The sequence below is a fragment of the Microtus ochrogaster genome, chromosome 21, assembly GCF_000317375.1.
Source record: "Microtus ochrogaster isolate Prairie Vole_2 chromosome 21, MicOch1.0, whole genome shotgun sequence".
Lineage (NCBI taxonomy): Eukaryota > Metazoa > Chordata > Mammalia > Rodentia > Cricetidae > Microtus > Microtus ochrogaster.
The window spans coordinates 28,455,887-28,469,624 of record NC_022022.1 but is presented as its reverse complement, the minus strand read 5'-3'; the positions used below and the strand labels follow the sequence as shown (position 1 = coordinate 28,469,624).

Here is a 13,738-nt window from a genome sequence, read left to right as displayed (position 1 = left end):
AATACTGTATGAACGCAAAGAAATCTTAGCTGAGGAAAAGGAACTGTAAATCAATAAAAATAAAGAAGAACCAGGTTGAGAGAGGATCTGAAATAAAAACCCAGCTCTTGACGAACTTAGAAATGTGGAAATAAATGTCAGGGGCCCGCTGGACACAGCAGTAGAAATGGCCTGGTCTGAGAAACAGCAGAGACAAAAGTTGACATAATGAAAATGGCTTTTGTCGTCTGGGAAATGGCAGAAGGTGACGTGAAGCACAAGTGTCACAGGGCTCAGGAAGAAGTAAGAGAATGGGCGAAAAAACGTGTAAATTTCTCAAAGCCAACAAGACCCGGCAAGTCCAGTACAGCCTAAGCAAGGGAACCACAGACAAAAGGACACTGTAGCAGAGCATAGGAAAAAACGCCCTGGACTCCAAAAGCAAGAAGAAAGTCTTTAAATCGGTCTGAGAAAAACAATACAAATAGAATACAAATGGCTACTGACATGTTAGAAACATCAGAGAGAGAAAGACAAAGAGCTGGGGAAGGGGGAAGGAAGGCACATGTTTATGGAACTTAAAAATTAATATTATATCCACTGAAACTGCACTTGCAAAATAAACAAAAATGTAAATTTAGGTAAATTAAGATGAAGAAAATTTACCACCAACAGCGCTGGGCACCGAGAAACAGAAGGGAAATGAGATCAGATGGGGATTGGACCTGGGGACCTTCCAGAAGGGAGTGAGTGGGTAAAGAAATGGAACCTACGTGAATACAAAATAATCCTTACATATGTACATATTTCTCCTAGTTTATTGTCAGCATCATCATAATTATTATTGGTTTATCAAGACAGGCTTTCTCTGTGTAGCTCTGGGCATGTGCCACCCACCATCCAGCAGGTCTCCCAGTTTTTAAAGGATATTTTATTATATTTAGAGCCATATAACAAAAGTACACTTGCTCTTTCATACGCTGGTGAAAAGGCATCAGTACAACTGGCCAGAAAGCTGGAAAGACAGTTGGACAGACAGCTCAACAACAACTTACGATACTTGTCCTACATTTACAACTGACCCAACAGTCCTATTTAGCTGTGAATTTCCTCATAGGAAATGAAAACATAGTTCCCATCAAGGCTTCAATGTCCATCAGTCCCCAAAAGAAACTCACTGGCTATACACAGGGAAAGGGGAGTTTGTGGGTATTAGGACAAACATATATCATTGTCAGAACCCCTTCAACTCCATATTTAATGTGCAGCGACTGTATGTAAATATATGCAGTGCCATGGATGCAGCTCAGTTAGTCGAATTCATTTACTTGCCCAGCATGCACTAGCAAGCTTGAGTTTCATAAACAGGGTATGGTAGTGAACTCCCATAATCCTGGCATTTGGGAGGGAGAAGCCAGGGGATCACAAGTTCAAGGTCATCCTCAGCTACACAGCAAGTTTGAGGCCACCTGGGGATATACGGGGCCCTGTCTCAAGTAATCAAAGAAAGCAAATGACAGTCCTACCCTTCAAGGAGTTCCCGATTTCGAAAAGGTGGGAAGACACAGAAACAAATTTTACAAAAGTAAAATCAAACGTTCCACTGAATTGAACAAAATGGTGTTTGTGGGGGAAAGACCATGCTTGACTTACAGCGTTGAAGTCACATGGAGGGAGATGACCTTTATTTAGACTGACGCTTGAAAGATAAGATGTTTCCAGGTAGACAAAGAACATTTCAGTCACGGGGATACATCTTCTAAGTCACGGGCTATAGAAGAGCCTGGCGTGCATAGATGGGAGACGCCAGGTGTTGTGGGGACTTCACAGAGTAAAGGTCAGGAAAGAGTGGAAAGTGATCAAGTGACTTTTACCGAGGTAGAGAATTCAGATGTCTTTGTAAAGAGAGAGTGGGAAGGCTTTCTACCTTCCTTCAAAGTTAAGATTTCTCTAAAATCAGTCTGATAAACAATGCAGAAGACAAATTCTGGTTTCAGGATGCTGAGCCAAGAAAAATGTTAACACTGCTTCAACAGAAGAGCAAGACAGGGCCGTTCAAGGCAATGCAAAGGCAAGAATAGATTCCATACACTTCTGAGATCAAAATGAGAAAATCAGTAATAATAGATTGTATGTTGGTGACTAAAGTTTACAACGGTCACAGATATAAAAATAAACAATATATACACGACACTAAAGAAAGAACTATAAGCCAGGCGGTGGTGGTGTATGCATTTAATCCCAGCACTCGGGAGACAGAGGCAGGCAGATCTCTGTGAGTCCAAGGCCAGCCTGGTCTACAAGAGCTAGTTCCTGGACAGACTCCGAAGCTGCAGAGAAAACTGGTCTTGAAAAACAAAACAAAAAGAACTATAATCAGTTATAATGTCAAAAATCCAAGTATAAAATGAATGTTTTTCTGTTGAAAATTATCTATTTTGAAGATATTTTCAGATTTCACTCAAAATGTCAAAATGTCCATTTTTGTTTCTTCAAACATATCTTCCCCTTATATGTCAATTCAAAAATTTTAAAAATTTAGTGCTTATGCTATACCGGACAGCACACACACAGAGGCAGCGACAGAATAACACCCAATCTTACTGCTCATCCTCACCAACTAAGAACCACCTGCGCTTCCAGGGGCTCCAAGTGGAAACCATGCTGCTTTTATCTAGATTATTCATGCTAAACCTTAACACGCAGAGACGATTGTCTATATCCCGCTGAGGAATTTTCATAGTTAGACAAGACCCAGAGCTGTAAGTGTAATGCCATCTCTTTGCTTCTGTTATGTAAAGGAAAGGATTTTAAAAAGAGAGACATCAGGAAATTGAGCTAGACATGTGTACAACCAGTCCCTCTAAACAAAATCCACGGGAGGCGAGAACATATGTTTTTAATGCTGCTCATGAATATTCACTAGGAACACCAGCCAATCCCTAATACTCACGGCATCTTCTGCACCACAAGTAGAGGCTCCTACTCAAGGAAGGATTCCTTAGCTGTCCCTGCTTACTCAGGACCTTCGAAGACGCTCCTGCTGCCAGGCCTTTCTACACACTTACATCGAATGCACACGGCTACGTGTGATGCCATCACCGGGCTTTCTGCTCATTCTCCACTCTCCACCCTGCCCCACAAATTCGCCTCTCGCCAAGTCAAAACCTATACTAAAAAAAAATACACTTACCCCATGGAAATAGAAATTAATACCATCCCAAGTCTCTCCATAAATCTAAATATACTAGAAAACAATCTCAAAAAGTTAATAGATTTTTTTCCAGAAATATAAATATTCATTACTAGTTAATAAGAAACTTTGCATGACCCCGCAAATGAAAACCATACCAGGGCCTTGCGCAAAGACATTTAAACGCTTTTCTAATATAACTTTATTGAAAGCATATTGCGAAGTGGCTACAAGGCCGGGCAGGCATGGTGCCGAGACTGCCCCTGAACCCGCCATTCGTACACGTAAGCGTCTCCCTGAGACGGATTAAAAAATGTGCTGATCAAAAAAAAAAAAAGTGTGCTGTGTTCCCAAGAAATCGCTCAGGATCCCATAGTGGAAACTATAATTGTGCAATGTATACGGGTGTGAAAACCCCACAGCAAACACCATAGGTGCAGATAATTGATATACTGCTGAGAAGTACAACAAACTTCCCTTCAGCAGTGACCCTGATGATGCTGTTTGCCTCAAAGGAAGGCAGGTGATAGGTACTGCTGGGAAGGAACTTAGAATTGGGTAAGAGGTCAACTCACAGCTGTGGAAGAAAGGCACTAGGGCTTGGGGGAGGGGCGACACACAGGACTTTTTCACGCAAATGGAGACATTTTAGAATGCAGACCTCCCCATGTTACCGCATCACCAATCATAGGAATATGACTAAAGCCCTAAGAACTACAGGGGTCAGGGTCCAAAAAAGAAGCAACAGAGTAATCCCAGTAATTAATTCCTAATGATGTGCACCACACCCTCCCCATACTCAAGCCTCTGCACCGTAAATGAAATCACAAGGACAGACATCAAAAGTGCAGGGTCTAATTCTCATCAGTTCATTACCGCCCCGGGGAAAATGGTCACCCTTCCTCCACAGGTTATAAACACACTTGCCCAACTCCATGTTAGAAGAGCAAGGAGACACAGCAGTGAAGTTCCTGGGGTTTGGAGGGAGACTGGATTTGAATGGCTGAAGTTTTATTTTGTTTAAGCTACTAATTCTCCCATCCCCTGGCATGCCAGTTTTCTCATCTAAAAAAAGGACAGGGTTGGGAGGACATGCCACAGACACACACACAGACACACACACACCTTGACTGAAGCTGTAAAAGTGTTAAAGAAGTGCTTGGCATTGTTCCTAGACACATGGTGTTTCAGCTCTGCACACACTAGGGCTCCAGAAACACAACAGGGATGTGATGTCCCTTCCTGAGCCAGGGAGCACACACCACTGTCTTTCCTCATTGTGGGGAGGAGACAGAGCACTGCCTCTGGTTACAACAGTTAGCAGGGACGTTCTGCCTCAGGACCGCTATACTAAGTCCTCCCCCCTCCCTCTTCCAATGACAATAGTAAATTATGATCTAGGAAGACAAAATTCAAACAGATAGTAATTTCATTGTTTTTTTAAATAGTAGGGGCACTAGAGATGTTTACATAGAAAGTGAAATTATAGCCAAACAAATGAACTTTCCACATTTTCTCTCTTGTCCTGAAAGACAATAAAAGGGCCTAGGAAGTTTATGTTTTCCGAAATATATTCCCAAATTCTACACATTTGAAACACTTCAAAACTGTTAGCTTTAGGACAATCTTGATGCTGGCTTTTTAAAATGTGCCAACTTCCTATTGTAAAATACGCTCCTCATCACTCAGCTCGTGTAAACTGCCCATTCAAAATAGACTAAAAATCAACATAATTGTTCTGATTTTAAGTTTTGGTTTTTAAGCTTACATTTTTCAAAAGTATAAAATCACCTCACAGGCAAAAGTTCTTACAGGACGAAAGACAACATTTTCATTTGGTTAAAGACAAAACCAGCAGCAAGGTGCGGGCTGCCCAGTGCAGAGACCTCCATTACCCAGGCCACTAAGACCCTCACATGAACAATCAAACCAAGAGAAGAATGACGAAGCCCGCACTTCGGGCTTCTTAAGAAGCTCTGAACTTGGTTATTTCTGAACCCAGCACTATTATCTCTAATGGCCCAATCATCTCCAGTACAATTAGGTGCCCAGGGAGCCTTATTAACTCTTTCGGGCCATTAGGGTACCATTATAAAGCATTAAGGACTAGAATCTAATTACAGTTGATTAAATGGTCTCAGTGCTCCCCAAGTACTAATGAGCCAAAAAAAAAAAAAAAAGACTAATTTTCTATCAGGAAACACAGGGTATTTTATTTCAAACTTTATTTAGCCTTCAAAAATTTCACATTGTCCCATACATCTACAGAATGTGAAACTTGACAGTAAGGTCAATTTTTTAAATGTTTCGAGACAGGCTCTCTCTCACTATGTAGTCCTTGTTGACCAGAACTCACGGTGATGCTCTTGTTTCAGCATCTCAAGTGTTGGGGTTTATAGATGTAAGCTACTATACCTGGTTATTAATGTTAACATTACATTAATACAGCCAGGAACAATAGATTTTGCTAAGGGAAACATCTTCTCTCGTACAAACTCTCCTTCTAGTTCAGTCACGTCAAAGCTAAACTCTATAAACACGAAGTGGCCCTCTATAGCCTACCAAAGTCTGCACATGTTTTTCATTGGACAAAATAAAAGAAGCAATTTCATTATAACTCCAAAATTTCCTTAGAAAGCCCACAAACATGTCTATATTAATATAGTAAGAAATATATAGATAGATACATTGTGGTCAGGGTGTAGCTTTAAATTACTCTGGGTTGTACGGGGCAATATGCCTCTTTGACTAAGTGAACCCAACTTACAATGCAGCACTTGGCTCCACTGTGAGAGCAAGAGCTAAGGCAAATGATTCTTCATCATCCTCCTACAGGGAATCCACCAGTGCCTGCCCAGTACACAGCACAAGGCACAGAAAGGTCAACTTACACCAGTAAAAAGTGCCACTATTGGTCAGCCACTGTGCAAATTATAATAGAAGTCCCTCTAAGAACTACAAATAGAACTAGCAAATCCCCAAGATACCCTCCCCCGACCAAAAAAGAAAATCCTGGCCCATGAACTTATCAAACACTAGAACAAAGGATGCAGAAACCTCACCTTGGTCATACAGAAGCTACACATAACAACAAATGGGTGAGAAGAGCATAGGACGGCGCAAAACTCTACCTGCCCAAGGATCCCATGCGCTGTGATGATACCCTGGCTGGAGGTAGCCCATTGAAATTGCAGCGAGCCGCATCCTCAGGCAGCTCTGTCTGGAATGGCGTTCCTTTAAGTTACCATCTAGCCTGACCACCTGCAATGACTGCACCCTGCCTTTGCCTTGATAGATAGAGAAAATGAAGGATATTTTAACACCTGCCTTTGCCTTGATAGGTAGAGAAAATGAAGGATATTTTAAAAGCTTCCAGAGAAGTGCCCTTCCCTAATTTAAAAAAAAAAAATCTTTCCTCTTATTAAAAACCTTATTGAACTATGAAAAGTTCCAAGAATTCATAAAAGACCAAAGATAGTCAAGCAAGCCTGGACAAAAAGAATCCTACAGAAAGTATCACCAAACCTGGTTTCAACCTGTATCTCAGAGCTACAGTAACTAAACACAGATCCACAAATTAAGGAAGTAGAACTGAGTACCCAGGTTAAGTCCCCAATCAGATGTCAAAATCATACCTTAGAGAAAAGAGAGCACCTTAACACATGGTGCTGGCAAACGAGACTTCAAAATACTGAAGGATGGAACCAGATCCTCATCTCTCATTCAGCTACAAATGGATCAAAGGCAAGTGTGGTGTCTGAATGAGAAATGGCTCCAAAATCTCGGGCATGTGAACACTTGGGCATGTGAACACTCGGTCTCCAGTTGGTGGCACTATCTGAGAGGTTTGGGAGGTATGGCCTTGCTGGAGGAATTGTGTCATTAGGGTGGGCTGTGAGATTAAATTGTGTCATTAGGGTGGGCTGTGAGATTAAAAGCCTCTTGCCATTTCCAGTTCTCTCTTTCATGCTTGCATTTGAAGAGGAAGCTCTCAGCTTCCTCCTGCTGCCACACCTCCCCATCTCCCCATCATGATGGACTCTTACCCGCCCTGGCACCAAAAGGAACCCTTCTGTAAGCTGCCTTGGTTGTGCCGTGTTAGCAAAACAAAAGTAACTAATGCAATAAGACAAGAAACTCTGAAACCACTAGAGGAAAAAATAGGAAGCCGACTTTAACTTCCAGGCAAAGGTGGGGTGCTCTGAACAGGACCCCAGTAGCACAGGAGATAATACCAGTCACCAACAAACGAGATGATCTCATTTGCTGTCCAGAGACAGCAAAAGGGCTATCAACAGACTGAAGCGACAGCCCATGGGAGGAGAGCAACCTTTCATAGTAATAAACAGAACAGATTAGTGTCTAGAATATGCAAATAACTAAAAAAAAACCCCAACTATCCAATTAAAAAATGGACTGTTAATCTGAACAGAAAGTTATCAAAAGAAATACATTGCCTAGTAAACAACTTTAAAAAGTGTCTCAACATCTTTAGCCAGGGGAGAAATGCAAATTAAAAGTATTTCAAGAGTCGATCTCAACTGAGTCAAAGGGCATCATCAGGAACACAAATGGTAACAGATGCTGGTGTGGCCCCAGCAAAGGAGCAGCTCCTGGAAGCTATAAGCTAGTGTACCAGTGTGGAAATCAGCCTAGGGGTTCTCAAAAAATTAGCAACAGAACTGTAGTATGACCCTTATCCCCCCTGGAACCAAAAGGAACCCTTCTGTAAGCTGCCTTGGTATATACAATACTCTTGGGTACATACCTAATGGACTGCATATCCTACTGCACAGACATTTGCAGATGCCCATTGTTAGATAAGGAAAATGTGGTACATATAACAACGGAATATTACTCAGCTGTAAAGAAGAGTGAGGTCACAAAATCTGCAAGTAAACAGTCAGAACTGGAAAACACTAACTTAGTGACGTCACCCAGACCAGTCCAGAAACTCTGCATGCTCTCTCTCAAGTGCAGATCCTGGCTTTGTTTTGTGTGCAGAAGCCAGGAAACTAGAAAGGGGCCATTGAGTGTGTTGGGGGGTATAACTCAAGAATGAGTAGTAGGCAATGGGTAAATTGAAAGCACTGATGTAGAATACTAAGGGCAGAAAGGCTTAAGAAAGGGGGGACCAAAGAAGATAGGAAAAATGGGGTAAGTATTAGCTTAAAGAAGGAGTGTGGAAATCCACTCTCTCTCCACTCAAAAACTATAACTAGAGGGAGGTTCAAACACATGAGGTATGAAAGAAGAAGGGAAGGATACTAGGAGTTAAATATTAAGTGGGGCTGGTGGCTATGTGATGGGGGAGGAGGGGGCTAATAAGTGAGTTCACCAAAACTAAGTCTGTGAAAAAGTTTTAAGGGAACCCGCAAGTTAGTCAGTTAATTTTTTTTTTAAAAAAAAAAGTTTGAATAAGGTACCCTGCATGGGTGAACAATGCCATTCCAGAAGACATGGGTAATAAAAAGAAAATCTCAGTGCAAGGCACACCATCCCCACCCCCATGAGTTATGGATGAGGGTGGCCCCCGAGGTCTTCAAGACAATATGGGTTACTGCCAGGGCCCTTGGCTAGCCACTATAACTATATGGTAAGCCTGATTGCTGAAGATACCACAAACTTTGGCTGCAGGGCAGCAACAAATAACAAATCATCAGGGAAACTCCCTCCCTGCTGGCTAGCTTTCCTAGTGCCAGAATGTGCTATGCTGGCTGCTGGGGGGAAAGCATCAATGACCTCATATAGACCCTACATGCTCAATACTGACATGCTAAGGAAGGTGTGGCCACCACCGCAACAGTGGCACAAGTGACACGGGGCAACCAGCTGCTTTCTGATTGGATGTGAAACCTGTTCCACAGGAGGAAATTTCATGCCTGAGAATTTTGTAAACCTGGTCTGCAGCCTATGACTTGGGAGGGCACAGGCCCCGAAGAAGCTGCTACTGTTCTTTTGCTAAATGGCCATGTTGTCAAACTGCCTTCTAAATATTTGTGTCTACACACAGAGGCATGGGCTGCTCTCAACCGTGGTCAGAAAAGAGTCTCTACAGCAGGCAGAGACTCACAATTGGTTATGAGTAGGTGACTGTGAGTGCCCAGCCCTAAATGGACCATCTCTGTCAGTGACCACCTGCTTCTGCTCTCCCGGGTCTCAGGAAACATCAAGGAAGGAGAAGCAGGAAGAATATAAAAGCTGGAGAAGGTGGAACTGTGCTGTGAAACAGTCTTCTGAATAGGACACACGTGAACTTACACAGCTGTCGTTACTGTCACAAGACCTGCAAGGTTAATTAAGGCAGCCAAACACTGAAAGGAACACTTGAGGCTCCACCTCTTGCTGAGGAGCTTTGGGCAGTGAAGGGCTGCTGGGGAGGGGAATCATTCCTGCTTCCTTGAGGCTTCAGTGATGGCCCCATACCTACTCACACAAGCATAGCACCAATTAGACCTCATGGCCTCGTATATGAAAACACAAAAAGAGGACATGAATTTGGGAGGGGGCCCATACTAGGGGAAATCTAGGGAGAGCTGGAGGGGATAGAACAGGTAGAAAGGGGATTTCATCATGTATGCATGAAAGAAATTCAGAATAAAAAGGAAAAAGAAAAACAAAATGCCAAAAATATTGATGACAATATTATAAATTGCCAAAAAAACCCCACTTTCTTTGTGATATAAATTGAGAAATTTCAACTCCATATGGTAATTTATATCTCAACAAGGCACTACAGGTTTTAGAGACATGCTAAAAAGAAAAGCATTTCAGACATTTCAGACGAGGGTAAGACTCCGAGAATCTATGTTATACACAATTTCCTATAGAATATTTTAGAAAACACATGGTAGTTAACAATGAAAGTAAAAAATAAATAATAAAAAACAAAATGGAAGACTACAGCCTAGGAGGACACTAGAGAGATGTCTACGATGCTGTCATCAGGCTCAGAGAACTGAGAGCCCATGCAGAACTGATCACTTAATAAATCTTATCAATTAACTGATCATTTAGTGTTACACAGTAACATTATAAATTCTACTTAGTTTTAAATTAAGATTTAATCAAGAGAAAAAGCAAGAACAAATAACATTTAAAGAATATAAAGACTATTTTTTTTTTCTGTTATCACAAAGCTTCCAGAAACATGCTAGGCACGCAGTACACATCTACAGACAAATGGTAAGGCTGTCAGGAGCTAGGATGTAAGTGTGGGTGAGAGAGATAAAGAAATTTCTGAGTTCTACATAGGGCAGTCTGGAGTCATTGCTTGAAATCAGCGAAGTGACAAATCTTATATGGCGTGTAGGTCTGAGCATGACAGTAGCTGCCTGCATCAGAGCAGTTGGGAGTACTAGTGGGGGATCCTCGGGACCAGGACCTGGTGATGCTCTCTCACTGAAGGAAGACTGCACAGATGGCTACTGGACCCTTAACATTTCTGTCCCTCTCTCCTGCCACTCCCAGCTACTGTGTATAATTCTGCCTTAACTGCACTTATCATTATCCTTGTGGTCTCAAGAGAAACTAGAGTATACAGACCGTGGAAGGTTACCTAAAGGGCATCCCATCTATATGAACGTCACCATACAGATGGCTTCCTGGCTGCTCTGATGCCACCTATGCTCCTGTAAACAATCCTTACCCACACTCTGAAAGAAGCTCACTGGCTTCCTGAATAAACTCACTGGCTCCCCAAGGTGAACTTTGGTGGATGATATGAGATAACCCTTCTGTATGCTGTGAATATATGTTGTTCTCAATGGCTGATAATGAAAGCTGAATTGATCTGTAGTCAGGCAGATATGGGAAAGTCAAAAGGAGATACAGAGAAGAGAAGGGTATAGTTGAGAGATGCCAGCCAGCCGCCAGAGGGACAAATGTATTAGAGCACATGTAAAGCCACGAGACATGTGGCAAAACATAGATTAATAAAAATGGATTAATTTAGAAGGAAAAGCTAGTTATTAGTAAGCCTGAGCTATTTGGTCAAGCATTTTGTAATTAATTTTAAGCCTCTAAGCGATTATTTAGAAGTGGCTGTGGGATGGGGTGGGACAGAGAAACCTCCACTTACAGGTGGGATATTCTTAGGTTTGTTGTTGCCCTGGAAGAAGAGAGCAGATGTCTCTTCACATCTCCCCAGGAAAAGAGTTCCTCCAACGTGAACACAAGCTTGTGATGTTACCCAGAATTATTAGGACAACTGAGGTAGAAACATAAAATATTTAAAAAAGAAATAGAGAAGACTCAGGGAATTTTGAAGTCCCTTCCCTGTCTTTCTAAGTGCCAACTCAAGTCAATAAAGAAAGTATACAAATTAAGAACTAGCTGTATAAACACGCTGCTTATAGAACAAAAGCAGCTACTCAAAGAACTAAGAAACATGGGTAAAAAGAACTAAGGAGGAGGAAGTGGGAAGACGAGACAGAAGGAAAGGAGGGAGAGGGGAGGGGACAGCAGTAGGCAGGAGTACACAGAACAACTCTCTTTGTACCCATATAAAATATCATTTGTCTGTCTCATATTCTTTTTCCTTCTTCCTCCTAGCGATATGACACAGTTCATACAAAAATATAGTAAACTGACCTCTGTGGTCTATAGAAAAAGAATTTTAAAATGTTGCTTAACACCTAAATAAACAAATTTTGTTTTACATTGTTTACCTTTTCGGCTCTAAGAATTCCAATGACATGCTGAGTTACTTCTGTTTTCTGGAAAGATCCAGACTTACCATGAAATTTTTCGGCTTCAGGATCATTCACATTGATAGTAATGATTTTCCAATCTGTGGCGCCCTGATCGATAAGTGCCAAAATCCCAAGGATCTTCACCTGAATCACATCTCCACGGGATAAAACCTTCACAGAGAAAAGACGCGGTCATTTGCAAGGCTTAGGAGGATTTAACCATACAACCACACTCATATGACGGAAATGTAACAGTGTTAGTAACTATACACCATGTGAAAATGGTCAGAAAGCCTGTCTTGCATTCTCTTTCCTAGGAAGGAGAATCTCTATTTATTAGGAATGAAAAGATTTCTACTTCCACCCATAAAAGGATTGTTGGTTAAATAACCAAAACAAACAAACAAAAAAGCCTTATATTAAACAACAGACAGTGTAAGACCATGACTCAAGAGGGAAGTTACCCAAGCAGGAGGGTTGGGCTTTCTGCGCAGTGAGCAGAGGTCACAGAAGGGGAGGCCAGCAGGACTTCCACATATGTTCATGGCAGGAGCACATGTGTATGAGCGCGTGCGCGTGCACACACACACACACACACACACACACACACACACTAAACGAAAAACAAATAAAACACAGTTTAAAAAGAAGAAGAAAAACCACCACTGCCACCAGGGAGGTTGAGGCAGCTACAGAGACCGCATCATTGACTGGAGACAAGAGTTTACTCCGGATGTACACACAGGGTAGAAGAAGCTGAAAGTGTCCTCGAGGAAAGGTTACTTCAGAGCAGCCTCATCCAATGTTACATTTTTATGACTAAGGACTGTCAAAAGGATTGTCTTAGCAGGACAGCGAGTGACAATGAAACAGTTATTAATGCTAGACAGAGACAAAACAGGTTCTATAAGATGCTTAAGAGGAAGTTTAGGATAACTTCCAACCCAAATCAGCAAGAGCCTGAGGTCCGTGAGAAACTGTCTCCAAAAACAGTAGATGGTACCTGAGGAGGAATGATACCAGAGGCTGACCTCTGGCACCCACATATGTGCAATGCCCTCTCCCTTGTACACACACATCTACACACAGGTACATACACACATTATATCAGAAGTTGACACCAATGTTCCACTGCTTGGGAAAGTGATTTCAGTGGCTTGGGTTGCCAGCGCCTCAAACCTTTCTACATTCTTTTATTGTCACCGGCTTAGCAGGCTAATGAAATCCCCTGTAAGCTTATACTCTAAACGTGTTTCAGAAAACAAATTGCCTCTTGGTCCAAAATGCAGCTTTACATTTAGAAAATAAGGTATGCAAAACAAAGTCATTTGTGTGCCCCCAAAGTGTTTGGAGAAAATGATGTTAAACCATAAAATCAAGTAAATTCATTCAAAACACATGCAAAATGGCAAATCTTAATCTAAGTGGACGTGAACTGATTATCACATGGCAGACTCGTATGTGACTGTGTGCATGGCACTGGAGCTTTGTTTTCGAGAGAAGACACAATCACATTAGGGTCTCCTGTGGCTTCTCTATTATCTATTAAAAACCTGCTACTTGTAGCACTGTGAGGGAAAGGATGAAAGTGGGTGGGGTGGGGATGGTGGGGGGGATAATCTCTGTATGCAAAGATTAACTACCTTGTCTGGGACACTTAGTGCAGGTGAGGACAGAAAAACAAGATAAGACAGCGGATCTCATCTCACATCTCAACCATTTTGACAGCATGGCCCAACCTGCAATTGTACAGGACAGGGATGGGAGGGATGCGGATGCACGGGGATGGGAGGGATGCGGATGCACGGGGATGGGAGGGTTGCGGATGCACGGGGATGGGATGGATGCAGATGAACGGGGATGGGAGGGATGC

At 42.1% G+C, this 13,738-nt stretch overlaps 1 protein-coding gene across 3 annotated transcripts in view; it reads right to left on the bottom strand.

Annotated features, from left to right (window-relative positions):
* Ppa2 (pyrophosphatase (inorganic) 2) overlaps positions 1–13,738 on the bottom strand; it is a 68,835-nt gene that overhangs the window by 20,371 nt on the left and 34,726 nt on the right. For all 3 annotated transcript variants that reach the window (XM_026784188.1, XM_026784187.1, XM_013350001.1), the window contains one exon: positions 11,910–12,036. In XM_026784188.1, coding sequence (XP_026639989.1) covers positions 11,910–12,036 — 127 coding nt within the window. The remainder of the gene's footprint in view (positions 1–11,909; positions 12,037–13,738) is intronic.